This window comes from Onychomys torridus, chromosome 1, assembly GCF_903995425.1.
Source record: "Onychomys torridus chromosome 1, mOncTor1.1, whole genome shotgun sequence".
Lineage (NCBI taxonomy): Eukaryota > Metazoa > Chordata > Mammalia > Rodentia > Cricetidae > Onychomys > Onychomys torridus.
Genome location: NC_050443.1, coordinates 14,556,949 through 14,577,514, shown reverse-complemented (window position 1 = coordinate 14,577,514; position 20,566 = coordinate 14,556,949). Strand labels below are relative to the sequence as shown.

General features: G+C 51.6%; 3 protein-coding genes across 9 annotated transcripts in view; 1 reads left to right on the top strand and 2 right to left on the bottom strand.

Annotated features, from left to right (window-relative positions):
- Positions 1–2,788, top strand: part of Bckdha (branched chain keto acid dehydrogenase E1 subunit alpha) — a 28,480-nt gene extending 25,692 nt beyond the window's left edge. Inside the window, exons 6-9 of the mRNA XM_036186020.1 lie at positions 882–1,088; positions 1,241–1,382; positions 1,543–1,714; positions 2,280–2,788. Of these exons, the coding sequence (XP_036041913.1) occupies positions 882–1,088; positions 1,241–1,382; positions 1,543–1,714; positions 2,280–2,450 (692 nt within the window). The 3' untranslated portion in view covers positions 2,451–2,788. The remainder of the gene's footprint in view (positions 1–881; positions 1,089–1,240; positions 1,383–1,542; positions 1,715–2,279) is intronic.
- A 497-nt stretch (positions 2,789–3,285) lies between these two features.
- B3gnt8 (UDP-GlcNAc:betaGal beta-1,3-N-acetylglucosaminyltransferase 8) lies at positions 3,286–6,772 on the bottom strand. Of its 2 annotated transcripts, none has more exons than XM_036195256.1 (2): positions 5,020–6,772; positions 3,286–4,627 (listed from the first exon to the last, which is right to left on the bottom strand). In XM_036195256.1, exon 2 carries the CDS (start codon positions 4,593–4,595, stop codon positions 3,426–3,428), a length of 1,170 nt encoding a protein of 389 aa, XP_036051149.1. In that variant the 5' UTR covers positions 4,596–4,627; positions 5,020–6,772; the 3' UTR covers positions 3,286–3,425. The 2 variants fall into 2 exon arrangements, with proteins under 2 accessions (XP_036051149.1, XP_036051144.1); XM_036195251.1 differs by having other exon boundaries at positions 4,978–5,578.
- A 2,140-nt stretch (positions 6,773–8,912) lies between these two features.
- Dmac2 (distal membrane arm assembly complex 2) lies at positions 8,913–15,842 on the bottom strand. 6 transcript variants are annotated; one of them, XM_036176335.1, is made up of 6 exons: positions 15,807–15,842; positions 14,265–14,458; positions 12,807–12,887; positions 10,832–10,968; positions 10,586–10,748; positions 8,913–9,806 (listed from the first exon to the last, which is right to left on the bottom strand). In XM_036176335.1, exons 1-6 carry the CDS (start codon positions 15,822–15,824, stop codon positions 9,629–9,631), a joined length of 771 nt encoding a protein of 256 aa, XP_036032228.1. In that variant the 5' UTR covers positions 15,825–15,842; the 3' UTR covers positions 8,913–9,628. The 6 variants fall into 6 exon arrangements, 4 of the variants coding, with proteins under 4 accessions (XP_036032228.1, XP_036032220.1, XP_036032242.1 ...); XM_036176327.1 differs by lacking the exon at positions 15,807–15,842 and adding an exon at positions 14,684–15,000; XM_036176349.1 differs by lacking the exon at positions 12,807–12,887.
- Positions 15,843–20,566: the final 4,724 nt, after the last annotated feature.

Here is a 20,566-nt window from a genome sequence, read left to right as displayed (position 1 = left end):
TGGCTCTCTTGTGGCCCCCTGTACCCAGAGTCTGATGGGAAGTGTATGTCACAGTAGCATTGTGGCTTGTGAGTCTGCAGGCCTCCTGGGACAGAGGTGTGTGGCAGAGCTCTCTAGGAGCTGAGGGACTTCCATTATGGTGCCCTGGAGTCCCTCAGTCAGCAGATATATGGAATGGCCACCATGTGCCAGGTGTCACCCTAGGCTTTCTGAACAAGAGAGACAAATGTCAGCCCTGTCGATACTGATGTTGGGTTGGGGGAGACTTGTCGGAAAGAGTGAAGAGGCAGTACCATGAAGAGTGCTTCATGTAGGTAATAGGAAAGCCAGGGCAGAGCAGTGTTTGTTGGGGGCAGTGTAAGAGGCATCATGGGTAATTAACAACAGACGAGAAGCAGTGTGGAAGGAAGCTGTGTGGGCTCTATGAGGCAGTCATGTATTTAATTATGACCAGACCCAGGGGACTAAGGGTTGCGGGGTGGGGTGGGGCGGGGCATACAGAGCAGGTGGGGCCCAGTAGCCTTTGCCTATTGCAGGGACTTTGGCCCACAGTGGCCTGAGAGCCCAGAGTTAGGAAGGAGTCTGCCAGACTCATACTGTAAGATCTCTTGGCTGTGCTTTGGATGACAGATTAAGGGGCAGTGGGCTACTCAGTAATTAGGGTTACTGCTGGTGGCTCGACCCTGGTGGGAAAGGCCCAGACCTGGCTGTCCTTTGAAGGTGGTGTAGATGTAAACCTGGTAGACAGGAGTCTGGGAGGGTGCAGATGGAAGGAGGGCACTCTGGTCAGCAGAGAGGGAGAAGGCTATGGTGGGCAGGCCCTCGGTACCTGGTGACAACTTTCCCAAGCCTGGAGCTGTGTATGCCCTCTTTCCATGCAGCGGTGGGGGCAGCCTATGCTGCTAAGCGGGCCAATACCAACCGGATTGTGATCTGTTACTTTGGTGAGGGGGCAGCCAGTGAAGGCGATGCGCATGCCGGCTTCAACTTTGCTGCCACCCTGGAGTGTCCTATCATCTTCTTCTGCCGGAACAATGGCTATGCCATCTCCACACCAACGTCCGAGCAGTACCGTGGGGACGGCATTGGTAAGGACCCTGCCCCCACCAGCTCTCCTCCCCGTTCTCTCCCCATGCTGTCTGGCAGAGAAGGGGCACCGGAGGCAGCACATGAGCACGCTTCACTCTCCTCGTTCCCTTCTCCTTCTGAAGCCTAACCGGTACCCTCTCTGTCCCTGCAGCGGCTCGGGGCCCTGGGTATGGTATCCTGTCAATCCGCGTGGACGGCAACGATGTGTTTGCAGTGTACAACGCCACTAAGGAGGCCCGGCGGCGGGCTGTGGCTGAGAACCAACCCTTCCTCATTGAGGCCATGACCTACAGGTGTCTGTCTCACTTCCATCACTGTAACCCACACTCTGACCATCCCTTTGCCCGTGCCCCCAAACACAGCCTTGTCACCCGTACTGCATCCACTGTATTCCCCTTGCTTTACATCATTACTCTGCCCTACTACCAGCTGATCCACATCTCCTCTGAGCAGGATTGGGCACCACAGCACCAGTGATGACAGCTCAGCATACCGTTCAGTGGACGAGGTCAATTACTGGGACAAACAGGACCACCCAATCTCCAGGCTGAGGCTGTATCTGCTGAGCCAGGGTTGGTGGGATGAGGAGCAGGAGAAGGCCTGGAGGAAGCAGTCACGGAAGAAGGTGAGGGCCCCTTGGAGTCCCAGGGCATGTGCTTCACTGGCTCCTGCACAGGGAGAACTCTGGGAGGATGGGAGTGCAAGACCTGGGTGCTTGCATTGACCCAGGCAAACTAGTTCCCATAAGTGGCCCCTGGAACTAAGCTGCCTGGACCATATGGCCTCAGTGAACCTTCAGAGTGGAACCCAGGGCAAGGTCATCTGCCAGTGTCCTCATCTCTAAGTTCCCGGGGTATGTGAAGTGGGAGTACCACACCTGGGCTGTGGCTGGAGCTAGTGTCCATCCTTTGTGCGCTAAGGGCAGGCTGCTCGGCCTCAGGCTGCACTGTGGGTACTGGCTGGACCCTGACTGCATCGTCCTGAGGAGGAGTCCTTCCCTTCTCTGTGCCCCAATCCTCTATTCCTGTTCCCTCCATTGTAGAGCTGCTCAATACAGTGCCAGGTCCCCTGCAGGCCAGAGCTGGGCATCTGGAGTGTTGGCTAATCCCAGGCTGAGGCCTCAGAGGGGAGAGGCTGGACCATGGGAGAGGGGAAGGGGATAGCCACTTCTTACCCCCCGTGTCTCCCAGGTGATGGAGGCCTTTGAACAGGCTGAGCGGAAGCTAAAGCCCAACCCAAACCTGCTCTTCTCCGACGTGTACCAGGAGATGCCCGCCCAGCTCCGCAGGCAGCAGGAGTCACTGGCACGACATCTGCAGACCTATGGGGAGCACTATCCCCTGGACCACTTTGACAAGTGAGGCCCTAGCCACCCTGAGGTGTCCTGCTCTGAGTGGAGCAGGGGTGCTGGCAGGATGCTGCCCTCCCCTAGTCAGTGCTGCTAACATGCTCAGTGGCCAGGGTGGCACTGCAGACAGTTGTGGGGTGGCTCCCACTCCCCACTCCTGCTCCTCCAGGCTACTTCACTGGGGCACAACGTTTGCAGCTATTACTGAGGCCCCATCACCCCCTTCACCTGTTACAGTGCCTTTTAGGGGTGGGATCCAGGCCAGGCAAGACCCCCTGGGCAGGTGGCCCTGGATCTTGCCCAGAGTACGAGCTGGTCAGTAGAGTGAATAAACCGTGGCCCTGCCTTTGACCTTCTGCTTCCCCTGGTCTCTGTCTCCTCAAGTTTGGGGGCTGGGGTATGTATGTGAGGGGGCCTATGGAGGGGAGGGGAGAGGCCAGCATGGCTGATTTGGTTTGTGCGGGGGTTGCTATGTTTTTGTGACAGATCTCACTGTGTAGCCCAGGTTGGCCTGGAATTTGTGATCTTCCCGCTCTAGCCTCTGAGTCCTGGGGTTATAGGAGTAGACCACCACACCAGCCTTTGGAGATAGCCTAGACCACCACACCAGCCTTTGTGGGTAGCCTGGCTTTAGGCAGAAAAGCTAAAGGCTTAGAGATACCTACATCTATAAACTTTGCCAAACTGCAAGGCAGCTTTGGCACCTGGGCCCTCCAGAACTCTCCCACAGGCCTGTATAAGCCTGCTGTCCAGCAAAGTGTCCAGGGAGTACCCAGTGTGAAGGTTAGGGTACAACAGCATCTGCCTTCCCTGCAGGGGTCCCACATATGAAAAAATAACTCCTGGCCTCAGAGTAGGGAGAACATAGTTTTCAAAATGAGAAAGAATGGGCACAGTCCACCACCTTGTCTGCTACCCAGTTCCTGACTAGGGAGGGTTGAGCAGGGGCACAAGATGGCTCAGCACCCCCACCTAGCTTGTCTCAGGCTCAGCACTGGAGCTCTGGGCCCCACAGGTGTTTCCAGAGCCTAATGGTGTCCTGCGGGCTGACTGGATGCACCAACAGCAGGCCTCGTATTTTGCAGGGGTCCCTGGTGCGGTCTGCTGGCCAGGCTGTGAGGAACCCTGGATGGGCACGGGGCACTAAGCCCAGGGCACGGAAGCAGAAGCCAGTGTAGACGTCATCAAAGGGGAAAGGTACCACACGGGTTGCTGCCTGCAGCAGCCAGGGCGCCAGGCGTCCTGAGATGACATAGCCACCTCCACTTGCGTAGGCTGGGTAGTCACCTTCAAAGAAGGTCTTCGGCACATAGAAGGGTCCTCCAGGCTTGCGGAGCGGCTTGGCCTGCGTGAAGACCTCCCCCAGGTAGAGGCTGTGGGCCCAGGTGGGTGGCAGTGCTTGTAGGTGCTCCAGCAGGGCAGGGATATGCACAAAGGCATCATCCTGCACCTGCAGGACAAAACTCACGTCGGGGCAGTGGTGGCTCAGCCAGGTCAGCAGCAGCAGGTCTTTGAGTGTCCGGTTGTAGGGAACATCCAGGAAGTCCCAGAGCAGCAGGTCACCATAGTGCTGGCTCTCCCATGTCACCAGTGATCTTAGGTCAGGACCCCCCATTCCTAATGGGGACCCCAGCAGGAAGAGCAACCGGGTCCCAGCGACTGCACTGCCCCAGGTCTCTCTCACAGCCTGGCGTGCTGCAAAGTGTCCTGGTTCTGACTTGACAGCCAGGAGCAGGTAGGGGACATCCTTATTAGAGCAGCTGGCCACTGGGTTGCCTCCCCCTGCAGGCAGCCATAGTGGGAAGCTCCTACAGGCTGCTGATAGCAAGAAGCGCTGAAGGTCCTGGGGGTACATAAAGAAGTCCAAGATCTCCGAGGCAGCAATAGTCCCCCAAGTCTGGCAGTCTGTACTGGGCAGGACTCTCAGATGCCGCTGCTGCTGGTTCCAGTAAGCAAAGGACAGTGGGCCAGTCTGACCCAGGCGTGCTGAGAGGTTGATGGGCAGAGTGGGCTCAGTGCTGGGTGGTGTGGGACTGAGCAGGGTACCCCGGGGTTCAGCCTTGTTAAGCCAGGACTCGGATGTCCACTCGATGTATACTTTGAGGCCCAGGAGTGTGAGCAGTGCTGACAGGCAGAGCTGGCACTTGCGGCAACGCATGACCCGGCCCAGGGAAAAGGCCACCAGTGGGGCTGCAAGAATCAAAGGAGCCACAGAGGTCTTTAGGGTGCAGGGCGACCCTCCAAAGAGGGCCCAGCTGAACCCAGACAAGCATCCTGGGGTTTACCCAGTCCCCGACAACTGGTAATGGCGTCTGAGACCCTGACCCTAGACAGCCTGGCCCGCAGTACCGAACTGTCACATGCTCCTAGAGTGAGCCCCCATCCGCATCCTATTCTTGCCCTTTCCTGGAGTCAAGGTGTTGATCTATATGTAGTATCGCTTCAACGCCATCCCTACCCCTTTCCCTCCACTCTTCTGTCTCCCCATAAGTCCCAGCGCCCCGGGGAAACCCCTTTTACCTTCTTGGAAACCTACCTACCTCCTCCAGTAACCCCACCCAAGGGCCCGGGGCCCCGGGTACCTCTGGGTTCGGCTTCCGCCAGTTCTAGGGGAGTCCTCGGGTCAAGCCTTGCCCGAACTCCCTGCTCGCAGCTGTGCGTCCTCAAGCTGCCGGCCCAGCCTGCGCTGGAGTCTGGAGGGGCGGACAGGAGGGGGAGGAGGCGGGAGGGCCCCAGGGGCTGGGAGGAGTCGGGGCGGGGCCGGGAAGGGGAGACCGGGAGACGCGCGCCCTGGCGAGTTAGGGCTGGCTTTCCAGTGAGACCTCGGGAAAGATGTAGGTATGGCCAGTGCTGCGGACCCGGATTCTGCGATGGCCTAGGGGAGAATTCCAGGGAAGGGGAGATCCAAGCCAGGTGGTTAGAGTGATCCAGGGACAGTCTAGGTCCCAAAGAGGAAAGAGAAGAGAAGCCAAGGGGCTGGTTCGAGGCCACCGCCAGGAGGCGTCGTGACTGCTGCGTGCGTGGTTGGGGGAGGGGATGTTTGCAGGGGCCGCGAGGGGGTGGAGGGACGTCCAGTAGAGAAACCCTGAGAGACCTTGGCAGGCAACTAGCCGAACAGAGAAAGGGTAAGGCAGGAGAGAGAAAGACAGGTGGCAGGGGTCAGAACAGAGCCTAACTAACCAGAGAAGAGTCCAGGAGCCCCGGAGGACCCAGGGAAGAAAGGACGGACTAGGGAGAGGGGGTGAGCAAGGAGAGCAATACAAGATGGTCAAGTGAGGTGCATGAGAACCCCCAGCTAGGGGTGTGCACCGACTCCAACTTGTGCACTACTAGCCTACCACCTCCATCCAGACGGGAGGCGCCCCGCCCCGTGATGCCGTGGGCTTTACGCCCCACCCCTGGGGCAGGAGGGTTTCTGCCTGTGTTTACATCCCTGCCCTAGGGCCTCTGCTGTTGAAGCTGTGCCAGCAGCTGGGGAGGCCAGCAGCTGGGGCCTTCTCAGATCTCCGGGGACGTACAGGGGGATGAAGCCTGCTCCCCAACCCCAAGCCCTTGCAAGCCTACCTGGTTTGGAGGACTGTACAGATATAACAGGAACCCAGTGTACCAGAGCCGGAGTCTGTTATCTGTCCAACCCTGATTTCCTCCCTCCAAGTTTGAGTAATGGAGCCCGTGGGAACAGATGGAGGAAAACAGTGGGGAGGAAATGGTGAGTGCTAATGGAATAAGCAAGAGCTAGAGTGGGGAAGATAGCCAGGAGCCAGGCAAGGCCAAGCCCACCCCAGCCCAGGGCCGTGGGAGAGGCCTGTTAAGGCCTCAGCTGCCCTGGCTCATCTCCCTCCAGGGCACTGAGGCTCTGTGACTGTGGCATCCTCCTCCCTGGGCCTCATAGTCTCCAGGGAAGAAAGCAGTGCTGGTTGCCGAGTGCAGCCTGGGTCCAACCAGGAGGAGCCACCCAGCTGTTGGAACCAGGAGGGCTCAAATAGAAAGCCGTGATTAACAAGAACAAAGGACTGAGTAATGAAGGGGCAGTGGCTGATTACTTTTGAGGACCATAGTTCAGGGTGTTTTCATTATCTGCTCCCCTGTCAAGCCAGGCAATTTCTAATTTCTCAGCTTTATTAACTGTAGGGTACTGTTGGGTCCATGTTCCAGTCAGCAACCAGCTAGCCAGACCATCTCTGTAGCACAGGATAACTCATTAGATCTGAAGAGCACACCTGTTCTGCAGATTTGGCCCAAGTATCCTCACCATATACTCTACACACTTTCAGGTTTCTTATACAAATTTCAAATTATCTTTTTCTTTTTCTTCTTTTTTTTTTCTTTAGAGCTGAGGACCAAACCCAGGGCCTTGTACTTGCTAGGCAAGCACTCTACCACTGAGCTAAATCCCCAACCCCTCTTTTTCTTTCTTATATGGGTGTGCTGTGGATATCGCTTTGTGTAAATAAAGTTCTGATTGGCCAGTGGCCAGGCAGGAAGTATAGGCGGGACAAGAGAGAAGAGAATTCTGGGAAGTAGAAGACTGGAGAGAGACACCGCCAGCTGCCACCATGAAAAGCAACTGGTAAGCCACAAGCCATGTGGCAAAGTATAGATTAACAGAAATGGGTTAATTTAAGATAGAAGAAGTAGATAACAAGAAGCCTGCCATGGCCATACAGTTTCTAAACAATGTAAGTTTCTGTGTGCTTTCTTGGTTGGGTCTGAGCGACTGTGGGACTGGCGGGTAAGAGAGATTTGTCCTGACTGGGCCAGGCAGGAAAACTCTAACTACATGGGTGTCTTGCCTGCATAATATGGCTGTGCATCAGTTGCATGCCTGATGCCTGTGGAGACCAGAAGAGGGCATCAGATCCCCTTGAACTGGGGTTATAGACAGTTGTGAACTGCCCTGTGGGTGCTGGGAGCCAAACCTGGGTCCTTTGCAAGAGCAGTCAGTGTTCTTAACTACACGGCCCTTACTTGCCTTTTCTTTCTAACCATCTTGTTTTGTATTTCTTGTAATACTCTAGCTCCAGCTTCCCTAGTACAGGGATGTTGGTTTTGGGGAAATACTGAGTGTTGAACCTAGGGCCTTGTGTATGCTGCCACTGAGCGATGTTACCCCAGGTGGTATCTTATTCTTATCAGTAGGTGCCTAGTAGGCCCCCCTCCCTCTGAAGCAAGTGGATTTGATCATAGGGTTTATGACTTTGTTAGCAGTAGAGGACTCTCTTGAGTCTCTCTTTTTAATTATTTTTGAGATAGGGTCTTACACTGTAGCTATGGCCGGCCTGGAACTTGCTATGTAGACAGGTCTGATTTGCCTGTCTTCTGCCTCCCGAGTGCTTTCTGAAGTCTTATGAATAAGGGACACATGGGGCTGGAGGGATGGCTCAGCAGTTAAGAGCAACTGTTGCTCTTGCAGAGGACCCAGGCTCAATTCCCAGCACCCACACCGGAGCTCACAACTACCTGTAATTCCAACTCCAGAGAATCCAGTGCCCTCTCCTGGCTACTGGGGCACTGCACACACATGCACTTACTTCTATGCACATAAAAATAAATAAATAACACGGGGGATGCCTTTCTGTATGCTGTGAATGTGTTGCTCTGATTGGTTAATAAAGTACTGATTGGCCAGTAGCCAGGCAAGAAGTATAGGCGGGACAAAGGGAAGAATTCTGGGAAGTGGAAGGCTGAGTCAGGACGCTGCCAGCCCTGCCATGAGAAGCAAGGTGTAAAGTACCGGTAAGCCACGAGCCACATGGCAACTTACAGATGAATAGAAATGGGTTAATTTAAGATACAAGAACTAGATAGCAAGAAGCCTGACCCATTAGGCCAAACAGTTTAAATAATACAAGCGTCTGAGTGTTTACTTGGGTCTGAGTGGCTGCAGGCCCAGGGGGACTGAAGATAACTCCAGCTACAAAATAAATCTTTAAAGAATAGTGGGCACTCCTTTCAAAGCCAGGGCCCAGATGAAGTCATCACTGGATGGTTCTGCTGGCTCCTTGGTATTGGCAAAAGAGCCTTGAAGTGGTCAGGGGCAAGGGTCAAGTTCTGGTGACTATTGAGTCCAACCCTATTCTAAGAATGAACTTCTGGGGCTATCATGGAGTTCTTGAGTTCTCAGACTGGCTACACACACACACACACACACACACACACACACACCTTTGAGCACTCAAGTGTGTTCCCCAAAATCCCAGCACCCAAACTATCCTTGTGGCTACAGCTGTCAGCACAGTAGCCACAGGCACATGCTGCAGTTGGCAGCTTGTTGGCATCCACCCACAGGTCATCTGGGATGCCCTGCATGCCAGGATCTCTGGCATCTCTCTCTCTCTTTCTTTTTTTTTTCCCCTAGCAAGGAGCTTACTGCTATGCTCATGTCCAAAGTCCCAGCCCTCCCATTTTGAATCTTCATCTCCAGGACTATGCATCCAGTACCATCTGGATCCAGTTGGGAGGAAATGCCACAGGGTAATGTGTACAGGGAAGTTTAATATAAAGAATCATACACTTGCATGGTGTGTTAGTCGTGACAGTCACTGGTAACATGGATACCAGGAGTCATTCACAGACGACAGGGGTGCCAACCACCCAGCAATCTGGGAGCTGGAGAACCACTTTAAACTCCATGCAGGCCTGGCCATCCCTTTGGGTTATCTCCAGCGCCCTCTACTGACCAAGTCTGTTGTGCCAGCTGAAGAGAACATTTTCCCAGCTGCTCAGCTCACATTTTCACAGAGCAGGGAAACCTCACATTTGACAAGTCAGTACATCAATGGGTGATGCCATGGGGCTCGGGGTGCTGCTGGCCTTTAATGAATGTGGGCCAAGCATGCTGGCCACCTGTAGTGCTGACCAACCCTGCACAAGGAACAACCAACCACTGTAAAGGGCCAGCAGTCTCTCATGTCAGCCACAGTTGCTGGGGACATGCATGTGGACAGTCTGGGGGAATGTTCTTGACAAAGAGGGATAACGAGAAACCGTGGAGGTGTGAGCAGCTGTGCATGGAGGGCTGTCTGCCATGGCGACAGCTGTGTGCCAGCTGTAGGCAAACACCAGTCACAACCCTGACTTAGCCTTCTTATATGCCAGTGTTCCTGTTGAATGAACCCCATTGGAAGCCAGAGTGAGAAGACACCACACTCCACAGAGCCTCACAAGATCCCGCAAGAGTGGGGCTACAGGCTAGGGAGAGACTGGGCTACATGTGTCCTGAGGCCGCTGGTTTGGCTCCAGCTTCAGGCCCTGGGCCCAGTCAGCACCAAGGACCTCACAATGGGGCAACATCTCTTCTACCAGGATCTGAATGAGGCCTGGGTGGGACACAGCAGGGAGGTCTGAGATGTCCAGCCTTCGGAGGTTCCTGAAGAGGTGAGAAGGACAGATGTGAGACGTGTGTGTGTGTGTGTGTGTGTGTGTGTGTGTGTGGAGGGTGGGTTCTGACCCTATTTTCAACAGATAGTTTCTCTTTTTATTCTGTGTGTGTGCATGTGCACATGCTAAGGATGGAACCCAGGGCTTCACACATTCTATTGCTGACCCACACCCCTGGCCCCTTACTGGTACAATCTAAGCAAACACTAGCTCTGCCATATCCCCAGCCCCTCACTGGGGGAGTCTAGGCAGGGGCTCTACCACTGAGCCACACCCCAGCCCCTCACTGAGGGATTCTAGGCAGGGGCTCTACCACTGACCACACCCCAGTCCCTCACTGGGGGATTCTAGGCAGGGGCTCCACCACTGAGCCACACCCTCAGCCCCTCACTGGGGGATTCTAGGCAGGGGCTCTACCACTGAGCCACACCCCAGCCCCTCACTGGGGGATTCTAGGCAGGTACTCTACCAAGGAACCACACCCCTAGCCCTCCAGTAAAACTTTATAGCTATCTAAATATGTGAAATTTATTGCTGACTTTAAATATTTCTCTGGCTTCTATTCTCCTGCAATAGTGTGACTACCACTGATTTTCCATCCACACATAAAGGAAGCAAACCCATGAGTCACTTCTTTCTTCTAAAGACACAGAATGCTCAGCTGTGCTCACCTACTACTAGATGGTGACAAGGAGGCAGATGGCTAGTAGCACCCAGGATCCCCTTCCAGCTCTGCTGGCACAGGGCCAGGCTGAGCAGAGATCTTACTGGAGGTGGTGGAGGCAGGCAAGGCCCCGTTCTGAGACTTGGGGGCATCCGGCCAGCGAGAGCTCCTGCAGGGAGTTAGCCAGTAGGTAGAGGCGGCTGAGGCACCAGTCATCCACGTTGGGGCAGCGCTGCAGCGACAGACACCGCAGCTCCTTCAGGGGCACTGATGGATGAGAGGCAGGTGGCATCAGGGGCCTTTTTGGAGCCCAACACTGAAGGGAAATCCACCCACTCTGGCCTACTTACAAAGGTTACTCATGCCCTGGTAGTTGATGGCACAGCCACTGGCATCCACAGCCTCCACAGGTACCTCCTGGAACTTCAGGAGCTCAGCAGAAAAATGGCCACAGTCATTTGGCCGGATCCACTCCTTGTCCTGAAACCTAGAATAAAGAATAGGGGGTTGGGGATTTAGCTCAGTGGTAGAGCGTTTGTCTAGTAAGCACAAGGCCCTGGGTTAGATCCTCAGCTCATTAAAAAAAAAAAAAAAAAAAAAAGACTAGGGCGAGTGGCACTGCCTGGCTTCCTGTGTGTGGTCACCCTGGCAGTGGTAGCAGGTCGACACCCTTATCATTCCTTTACACAGGACACTAGAAGCCCCAGATACTGCTCAACATCAGAGCCAAGAACTGAGGTGGCTGCATGTCTGGAAGCCCAGCATTCGAGAGGCTGAGACAGGAGCATTGGGAATTCAGAGCCAGCCTGGGCTGCAGAGTGAGACCCTGCCAAACCCCCTCACATGCATGTGCACGCATGCGCACATTCTCTCCCTCTCTCTCTCTGAAAGAGCTACATTCATGAGTCCTTGCTGGTGGCTGTTTTCAGACACACATCGGATCCTAAGGAGTTGGCAGAAGAGCTCAAACAAGGTAGGAGTAGATAAAGCCTATAGAAACTGCGTATTTTTCCAGAAAGAACAAAACAAAACAAAATATCCAGGGAGCTGATGAGAGATGGCTTAGTGGATAAAGCTGCCTGCTGTCAAGGGCAAGAACCAGTTAACCCTCTGGGCCCCATGGTGGAAGAGAACTAACTCTGTCAAGTTGTCCTCTGAATGCCACACACAGTGGCAAATGCACACCCCATATACTAAACGAGTAAATGTTAAAAATATATATATATATATTTTAAAAAGAGAGAAAGGATAAAGAAAGTTTTTTTGTTTTTTTTTTTTTTTAAAGGCAGGGTCCAGGCTGGCCTACAATTTCTAACTCTTCTGCTTCAGCCTCCAATGCTGGGATATAAAGCATGTGCCACCATGCCTGGCTAGGAGATACTCGATCCACCCTCCTCTGTCTCCCCAGAGTTGGGGTTAGAGGAGTCTGACACCACACCAAGCAGAAAAACACTTTTGAGGTAGGGTTTTGCTGTGTAGCCCAGGCTGACTCTGAACCCAAGAGTAGCTGGGATCAAGGCTCTGCACATCACCCAGCTGCCTGGTGTGACTGAGCTCTGAGATGTTATGCCTCATGACAGCCGTTTATTCTGAAATCCCAGTCTTCAAAGCAAACCCTGTATTAGCAATACCACACATCATTCATTCACTGATGCTGTGTTTGAGACAGGGTCACACTAGGTAGCTCTGGCTATCCTCAAACTCCCTCTGCCTCTGCCTCTCAAGTGCTGGGATTAAAGCTGTGTGCCACCATGCCCAGATGTATGTAATTCTTAATTATTATTTTTTTAAGAGAGAGTCTTAAAACTCTCTGGCCTAGAACTCAGAAAACCACCTGCTTCTGCCCTCACATGCTGGGATTAAAGGGCTGGCTGTTAATTTAAAATTTATTTGTGTGTATGTATTTGTATGTTTTTGTGCATGTGTACAAGTGTACATGCATGTAAGCTGGTGGTTGATATTGGGCGTCGCCATCAGTTGCTTTTCCTCCATATGTTTTGAGATAGAATTGCTCACCTAGAGCTTGCCAGTCAGGCTAGGCTGCCTGGCCAGCCAGAGAGCCTCAGGGATGGACCTGTCTTACCCCCTCAGCACTGGGATTAAGGTGTACCCCGCCACGCCTGACTTTTATAGGGGTGCTGGACTCACGTCCTCATGTATACATAACAAGCACTTTCCCAGCGGAGCCTTCTCCTCAGCTCTGCATACCACCTCTTTTCTTTTATAAATGACAAACTGAAGTCCACGAACAAGTCCCCCTTAACACACGGTTACTACAGCAGAGATGCTCCACCCTCCCACACTCTGTCATGACAGCTGTCATACTTCACTGCGCCTCCCTGCTTCAGGATGAAGAGGGCACCTGTGACATATGGGCCATATTTCTCCTGGATGTTAGTGAAGGATCTGTGGAGAAAATGAGAGCAAAGGTGAAGCCTGGGGCCTCTCACTGTGTGCCAGTTCTGTGAGGGGCAGACTACAGGGCAGCAGGTAAATACTGACTAGCCTCACTGCAAACCTGAGTGCCTATTCAGTGCTGTGTCCTGGGATCACAATGGACAGCGCACACAACTGTCTCGGCCTCTGTTAAACCACCTGGCAGAGATAACAAAGCAAGAAGTAACTGCAAATCGCAGAGTACCAGTTCTGAAATGAAGATCAATTGGGGCAGCCTGACAGTGGAGACTCAGGTAGGGCAGATGTTAAAGACCACTTCTCGGCCAGGTGTGGCATACATAGGAGATAGAAGCAGGAGGATCAGGGCTCAAGGCCAGCCAGGCTGAGCTGTGAGAGCCTCCCTCAATAACAAAACAAAACAAAAAATGAGGCTGGCGATGGCTCGGGTCAGTTGAGGGCACTTGCTGCTCTTGCCGAGTATTCAGCTGGATTCCCACTACCCCCACATCCAGTGGCTCACAACCACCTGGCTCCAGCTCCAGGGAATGAAGGTGATAACCATGGTGGTCTGAATAAGAATGGCCCCCATAGGTGCATATGTCTGAATGCTTGGTCCCCAGTTGGTGGAACTATTTGGAAAGGATTAGGAGGTGTGGCCTTCTTGGAAGAAGTATGTTATTGGGGGTGGGCTTTTGAGGTTTCATAATCTCATGCCAGGCCCAGACTCATGCTCTCTCTCTGGGCTTGCAACTTGTAGATCTCAGCTACTGTGCCAGTGTCATGCCAGCCTGCTGCCATGCTCCCATCATGATGGTCATGGGCTAACCCTCTGAAATTGTAAGCAATCCCCCATTTAAATGCTTTATTTTAAAAGCGGCCTTGGCCATGGTATCTTCTCACAGCAACTGAACAGTGACCAAGACACTAATCTTAAAATGAAAGGTATCACAGCAGGCCACACACAGTGGAGTGATGGGAACTGACACTGAGAATCCTCTAGCAACTGATAGACTAGCTGTGAAGGCAGAGAGAAGACAGAGAAGATGCCTTCAAATTCACCCTTAGCAACCAGATGGCCAATGGCATTCTTTAGATGGCGATGGCTTGAGAGTACGATTTCTTTTAAAAGGGAGATGTGAGAGATTTGTGTTTTAGCCACATATGTCTGAGAAGCCAGCTTAACCTCTAAGCAGTGCTGGTGGTGGAGAGCCTATATAAGTAGAGTCTCAAAGAAGGAATGGGCAGAGATGAAGATGTGAGTTGGTAATGCTAGCAGTGGAAGCCACAGCCTGACTGGGGACTGACTAGAGCAGGAGGAGCTGGGGCTCTGGCTGGGAGGTCTGGCCAGCAGGTCTCCCTGGGATCTTGCCAGCCACAGGTTCTCACCGATTCTTCCGGTTCACTTTTGACACCTGCTTCTGGAGCAGATACTCTCTCAGAGCCTGGATGTCATGGAAGTGGTCTGAGAGGAACTGTAACAGCGTTCGTCTTTTCTGATTGCTGTCTGGGGTCACCGACTCACTCCTGCTATGGATGCCCTTGGCTCTCCCATTCCATTCTCGGGCACCCAGGCGCAGGAACTGGAGAAGGGGAGAGGGAAAGGGCTGGGAGTGAGCCTGGAGGTTGATTCGGCCCCCAAGTCTTACAACATGACCTTTAATCTCATCCCTGTGCTTCCTGAGTCTTCTGAAACCCTTCTGGCAAAATCCCCCAATTTGGGGATGTAGCTCAGGGCTAGAGTCCCTATTTAATATGCACAAGGCACTTCGGTCAATCCCCAGCATGTCCACTTCCTCAATTCTTACCTTTGGGAGTCCAAACATTTCTCCAAATTCTTCCATTTAACCAACCATAAATTCTTTCCTTAGTGCAACCAGTCTTGGTTTTCTCAAGATCTTCTAATTTCCCCTCAAATCCTTACCCTCCCTAAAAAACTCCATAATACCTTAATTTCCCATCAATTCACTTTGGGGTGGGGGCAGGACATATGTATGCAGTATGCATTCATGTGTAGTCTATTCAAATGTGTGGATTTCCATGCACTAATGTGCCTGTGTAGGGAGGCCAGAGTCGAAGCCAGGTTCTTCCTCAGTTGCTCTTCTTTCTCTCTCTAAATTTATGTATTTAGAGGAATCAATTTTCTCCACCTCCAGAGTGCTGGGATTACAAGTGGGCCGCCATGCACGGCTCTTCTCGTGCATCAAGGGCATGTGCTTCAACAATGAACCATTTCCCCAGCCCAAGTTCTAAACAGCTCTCCCTAGGGTCTTGCTGAATGACTAATTTCTTTGCCGCCCCTCCATCTCGTCCACGTAACCTTCACTTTTAGAGGTAGTGCTGGGGATGGAACCCAAAACAATGAGTATCAAAAAGCACTCTACCACTAACTACATTCTCCAATTTAACGACTATTGGAAGTTCTATGAATTTCCCTCAGGTTCTTCCTCAAAACTCTATATTCACTACTTGGTTCCTGCCTGCACACCGTGTCCTTCCATTTTCTATTAAGGTTTACTTATTTATTTACCGACAGGATTTTATGTTGCCCTGCCTGGCCTCCAACTCGATACATAAAAGGATTAACTCCCGATGATGCCCTTGCCTCTGCAATCCCAAATGCTGGTACTACGAGATCCTTAAATTCTCTAGGAATTTCGCGCAAAAGTATCCTTAACTCTGCACTCCCCCAATCCCATTCCAGGTCCGACTCTAGCGGCTCTCCCAGGATGAGCCGTCCTACTCCTCAAACTGGCTCGTCCGCTCTCATCCTTTGGTTTCTCTACCAAGCCCCGCCCAGCGCCGCTCGAGACCCTCTAGGGTCCCCGACCCGGCAGGAGACGCTCTGTTCCCGCAGGCTGATCGAGGGTTCGAGGACGGAGAAGCAAAGTGAACTACAGTTCGAGGGCTCTAGGACCCGCGGTCACCTACCGCCCTGGGCGCCGCCATCTTGCTGGATGACGTAAGCAGAAAAGGCGGGACTTTTCTGCTCAACACGTGGTTCAGACACAAGCTACTTTTCTTGTGGCCACGCCCCTCCTTTTTTTTTAAAGCCCGCCTTTTAAAGGCGCATACACTTTTTAATCCTGTTAGGGTATTCAGAGCACCGTTTCTTTAAAACGGAGTCTTCACACCCTCTAAAGAGGTCTTTCCTCTTAAGGAGCTTCTTTTCCTGACTGTGGTCACAATTCTCTTGATTGGTTGTCCTCCCCTTTTGTGCCTTTGCCCTCTTGGCTGCTGCCCCTGGTTCCCCTCTCTCTCCGCTCCCTTCGCCCTCTTTCACTTGGCCCAGCTCAGTCTGGTCGTGTCTCTGCCTCTGGCTGTGCTCTCCCACATATCCACAATGAACTTTCTCCTTTACCATACCTAGGAGCTGTCATGTCTTTTCATTTCCTTTTTATTTCTTTTTTTATTCAATTGTTATTTTAATTTTTATTATTGTGTGTGTATGCACGCCCACATCTCATGGTGCACCTGTAGAGATGAATAGAACATGGGTCCAGGAAGGGAATTTAGGTCTCCTAGCTTGCATGATAAGCGCCTTAACCCACGAGCTATCTCACTGGCCCTATTATAATTGATTTTTAAACTTTATTTGATATGTGTGTGTGTTTGCCTGCATGTATGTCTACACCACGTGTGTGCAATACCTTGAAGACCGGAAGAGGACGTTGGATCCCTGGAATTGGAGATGCCAGCCACCATGTGCGTGCTGGGAATTGAATCCAGGTCTTCTGGAAGAGCAGTCAGTGCTCCTAATTACCACGAAGCTTTCAACCCAGCTGCTGTCACTTGTGGTTTTGTTTTTATTTTTATTTTTCATTTTATTTTATTTTCAAGTCCGAGGTTTATTGGGGGAAGGGCAGAGAAGGGGACAGTCTGGTCTCAGGGGATAAGAAGGAAGGAAGAGAAAGACTCATTTTATTTTTTTAATAGGACAATAGAAAAGTGAGGTGGGTGGCCAGGTTAGAATTCAGGGTAAGAGACTGACTTAAGTTTGGAATTTAAGTTTGGAATTTACATCTGTCTCTGTATCTCTGTCAATGTCTCTGTCTCTGTCTCTCTCGGTTTTCTAAGATGGGGTTCTCTGTGTAGCCTTACCTTGGAACTTACTCTGTGGCTGAGGCTGGCCTTGAACTCAGAGAGATCCACCTGCCTCTGCCTCCTGAGTGCTGGGATTAAAGGTGTGTGCCACCACTGCCTGGCCAAGGGTTATTTCTTACAGAGGATCTTTCTCATGCATGTTAGGCTGCCTTGAACTTTATTTTTATTTATTTATTTTATTTATTTTAGTTTTTCGAGACAGGGTTTCTTTGTGTAGATTTGTGCCTTTCCTGGAACTCACTTGGTAGCCCAGGCTGGCCTCAAACTCACAGAGATCTGCCTGGCTCTGCCTCCTGAGTGCTGGGATTACAGGCGTGTGCCACCACTGCCCGGTCAACTTTATTATTTTTTAATTAAAAAGTTATATTGGGGGCTGGAGAGATGGCTCAGAGGTTAAGAGCACTGGCTGCTCTTCCAGAGGTCCTGAGTTCAATTTCCAGCAACCACATGGTGGCTTCCCAACCATATGTAATGAGATCTGGTGCCCTCTTCTGGCCTGCATGCTGTATACATAATAAATAAATAAAGCTTTAAAAAAAAGAAGTAAAATTCTTAAAAAAAAAAAAAGTTATATTGATGTGTTTATGAGTGTGGGCATGTGTGTGCTGTGGTCAAACATTTATGAAGTAATGGGAACAAACCTAGGGCCTTCTGAATACTAGGCAAGCTCTTTATCAACTGAGCCACTTGCCCAGCCTCCAAATGTGAAGTCTTGGTGGATTCATTCATTCATTCATAAATGTTTACTGAGCTCTCACAGTGAGTACTGAGAGCCCTTTTCTCAGAGAGTTGTCATTCTAGGTAGAAAAATGAATAAAAAAACTAAAGATAGTGTTTGATAAGAAGTAGAAAAAAGCCAAGCGGTGGTGGCACACGCCTTTAATCCCAGCACTCAGGAGGCAGAGCCAGGCGGATCTTTGTGAGTTCGAGGCCAGCCTGGGCTACAGAGTGAGATCCAGGAAAGGAGCAAAGCTACACAGAGAAACCCTGTCTTGAAAAACAAAACATAACAAAAACAGGGGTTGGGGATTTAGCTCACTGGTAGAGTGCTTGCCTAGTAAGCGCAAGGCCCTGGGTTCGATCCTCAGCTCCAAAAAAACAAAACAAAACAAAACAAAACAAAACAAAACAAAACAAAAAACAACCCAACAACAACAAGAAGTATGTTAGGGGTGGCCTGGGCATAGAGCCACCAGAAAAGGCCTCTACAGCAGGTGCATTGAACTGGAATGAGTGACAGGAAAGAAAAAGGTACCTCAAGGTTTGGAGTAAAAGTGTTCAGGCAGAGGTAACAGCCAGTGAAAAAGCCCTTGCAGAGAGGTAGAAGATCGGCAGAGACGTGGGCAGTGAGACTGACTGTGTAGGTCCAGTAGGGTTTTATTCTGTTCACAGAGGGAGAGAGGACTTTCAAACTCTGACTTACATATTGCCAAGATCTGGAGAATGAATCTTAGATGTCGGGGTGGACATGAAATCAGAGAAGAGGTACCACAATAGTACAGGCGTGTGGTGAATAGGAATGGGGGTGGAGTGGGCAGTAGTGAAGTGTTAGAGACAAAAGCCCAAGAAACCAAAAGGTGTCACTAAAGGAAGTGGAGAAGCAGGGAGCAGCGGGGTTGCCGGGATTGGGACTTGGTAGACTGAATAGTTCCCAACCACAAATGTCCTTGTCCTGTGAGCCTCAGAGGCTGGATGTATCAGTTACTTTTCCATTGCTGTGATAAAAACACTATGACTCAAAGCAACTTACAGAAGGAACATTATTTGGGCTGGCAGGTCCAGAGGGCTGACTCTCTCTTAGTGGGGAGGTATGGGAGCATGTGGCAGGCTTGGCATCAGGAGCAGGAAGCTGAGAGCTCACATCTTCAGCTGAAGTACAGAGCAGAGAAAGCACACAGGAAATGGTGAGGTTTTAAACTCTCAGAGCCCATCTCCGATGAGGCACTTCCTTGAGCAAGGTGGTTCCTCCCAAAGCTCCCCAAACTGCCACGGAACACTCAGCTGTCTGAATCTGTGGGGGACATTTCCCTTCAAACCACCACACTCTAACCATGCTACATATATGGTGAAAGACATCCCCTCCTACCTCTGATTGCCTGGTCCCTATCTTAGCAATGTATTTATTGCTTTGTAGCCCAGGCTGGCCTGAAACTTGTAACCCTCCTGCCTTAGCCTTTCGAGGGCTGGTATCATAGATATGTACCTTAAGGTTCAGTTTAAGGAACTTTTTTGTGGGGGGGTTGGGGGGGTTCAAGACAGGGTTTCACTGCATAGCCCTGGCTGTCCTGGAACTCTCTCTGTAGACCAGGCTGGCCTTGAACTCAGAGATCCATCTGCTTCTGTCTCTGTGCTGAGATTAAAGGCATGTACGACCACTGCCCAGCCAGTTTAAGGATCTTAAGAGGATGTTATTCATCACTGATGACTGGGTGGGACTGGTGAACATGAAGGTCTCATTAGAAGGATGGCCATTGCCACCAACAGGAGTCAGGATGCTGGGAAGCAAAAGATTAGATTGAAGCAAGGAGAGCAGGTAGTCCTAGAAGCTCAGAGAGCAGAGTGTGGCTTCTCTCCCAGAAGCAACGAGCCCAGTGTGCCTACTTTATGCTTTAGAGCAGCTAGAGAATAGCCTTGTGGGCTTTCCCCCTTTCAGTGCTAGGGGTTGAAGTGTGTGTGTGTGTGTGTGTGTGTGTGTGTGTGTTTGTGGGGTGGGGTGGGTGGGAGGTGGGGGGATGTCAGAGGACAACTTGCAAGAGTAAGCTCTCTTTTTCCATCATGTGGGTTCTGGGGATTCAACTCAGATTACCAGGCTTGGTGGCAGGCACCTTTACCTTCTGAGCCATTTCTGAAGCCTCCTTGCATTGTTTTGAGTGACCAAGACTGTGGTGATTTATAGTAACATCCACAGGAAATGGATCCAGTGGGGGAGATCCGAAGTGGGAGCTCTGTGCTGAACATACTGACCTTGAGATGTGAGACTTGCAGAGTTGGAGTCTGGGCTGGGGGAGGGGGGCACTCTAAGCTAGGTACCTGGGGGACCACCGGCATGGCATGTTCATGGGCTTGTAAGGGTCAAGGCAGAGAATGACCCAGAGTACTTCCCAGTCCTGATCACCTGGCGGTGATACAACACAGGCATGTCCAAGGCTAGCAGAACTGGCCTCCACACTGAGGCTCTTCAGGCACACGAGTGGCAGAGCCCTGGCAGAGGATAGACAAGGATCAATTTAGGGGCTGGCCAAGGTCATTCAGCTAAAGAGGCTGAGAAAGAGGCTGGAGAGCTGTGAGGACTAGGAAGGAAGGCAGCCTAGCCCCTTCAGGTATTAAGCATCAAGCACCATGTACCCTGAGGGGTCAGTCCAAGAGGCAACAGTGTGAAGGTGGAACTCTGCTTGAGGTTTTCTTTGGACCCTGTGAGATCATGGAGGTTGGACTCCAGAAAGAAAAAAAAATGTGGCCAGCTGATTCAGAGTGAAGAATGGACTTTGGGATGTCTTTGCCAGCCCCTCCCCGCCCTTTCTTCTCCCATCCCACAGCTTCCCAGGTGACTGAGCACTTGGACCTTGCAACTTCCTGCTCTTCAGTCC

Bases quoted from the DNA above. Each gene is read 5' to 3' on its own strand.
- B3gnt8 (XM_036195256.1), bottom strand. From the start codon at position 4,595: ATGCGTTGCCGCAAGTGCCAGCTCTGCCTGTCAGCACTGCTCACACTC.
- Dmac2 (XM_036176327.1), bottom strand. From the start codon at position 14,719: ATGGAAGAATTTGGAGAAATGTTTGGACTCCCAAAG. The intron at 14,459-14,683 runs GTAAGAATTGAG...CCCCTTCTCCAG, and splicing joins AAATGTTTGGACTCCCAAAG to TTCCTGCGCCTGGGTGCCCG. The intron at 10,749-10,831 runs GTAAGTAGGCCA...CTCATCCATCAG, and splicing joins CCAGGGCATGAGTAACCTTT to TGCCCCTGAAGGAGCTGCGG.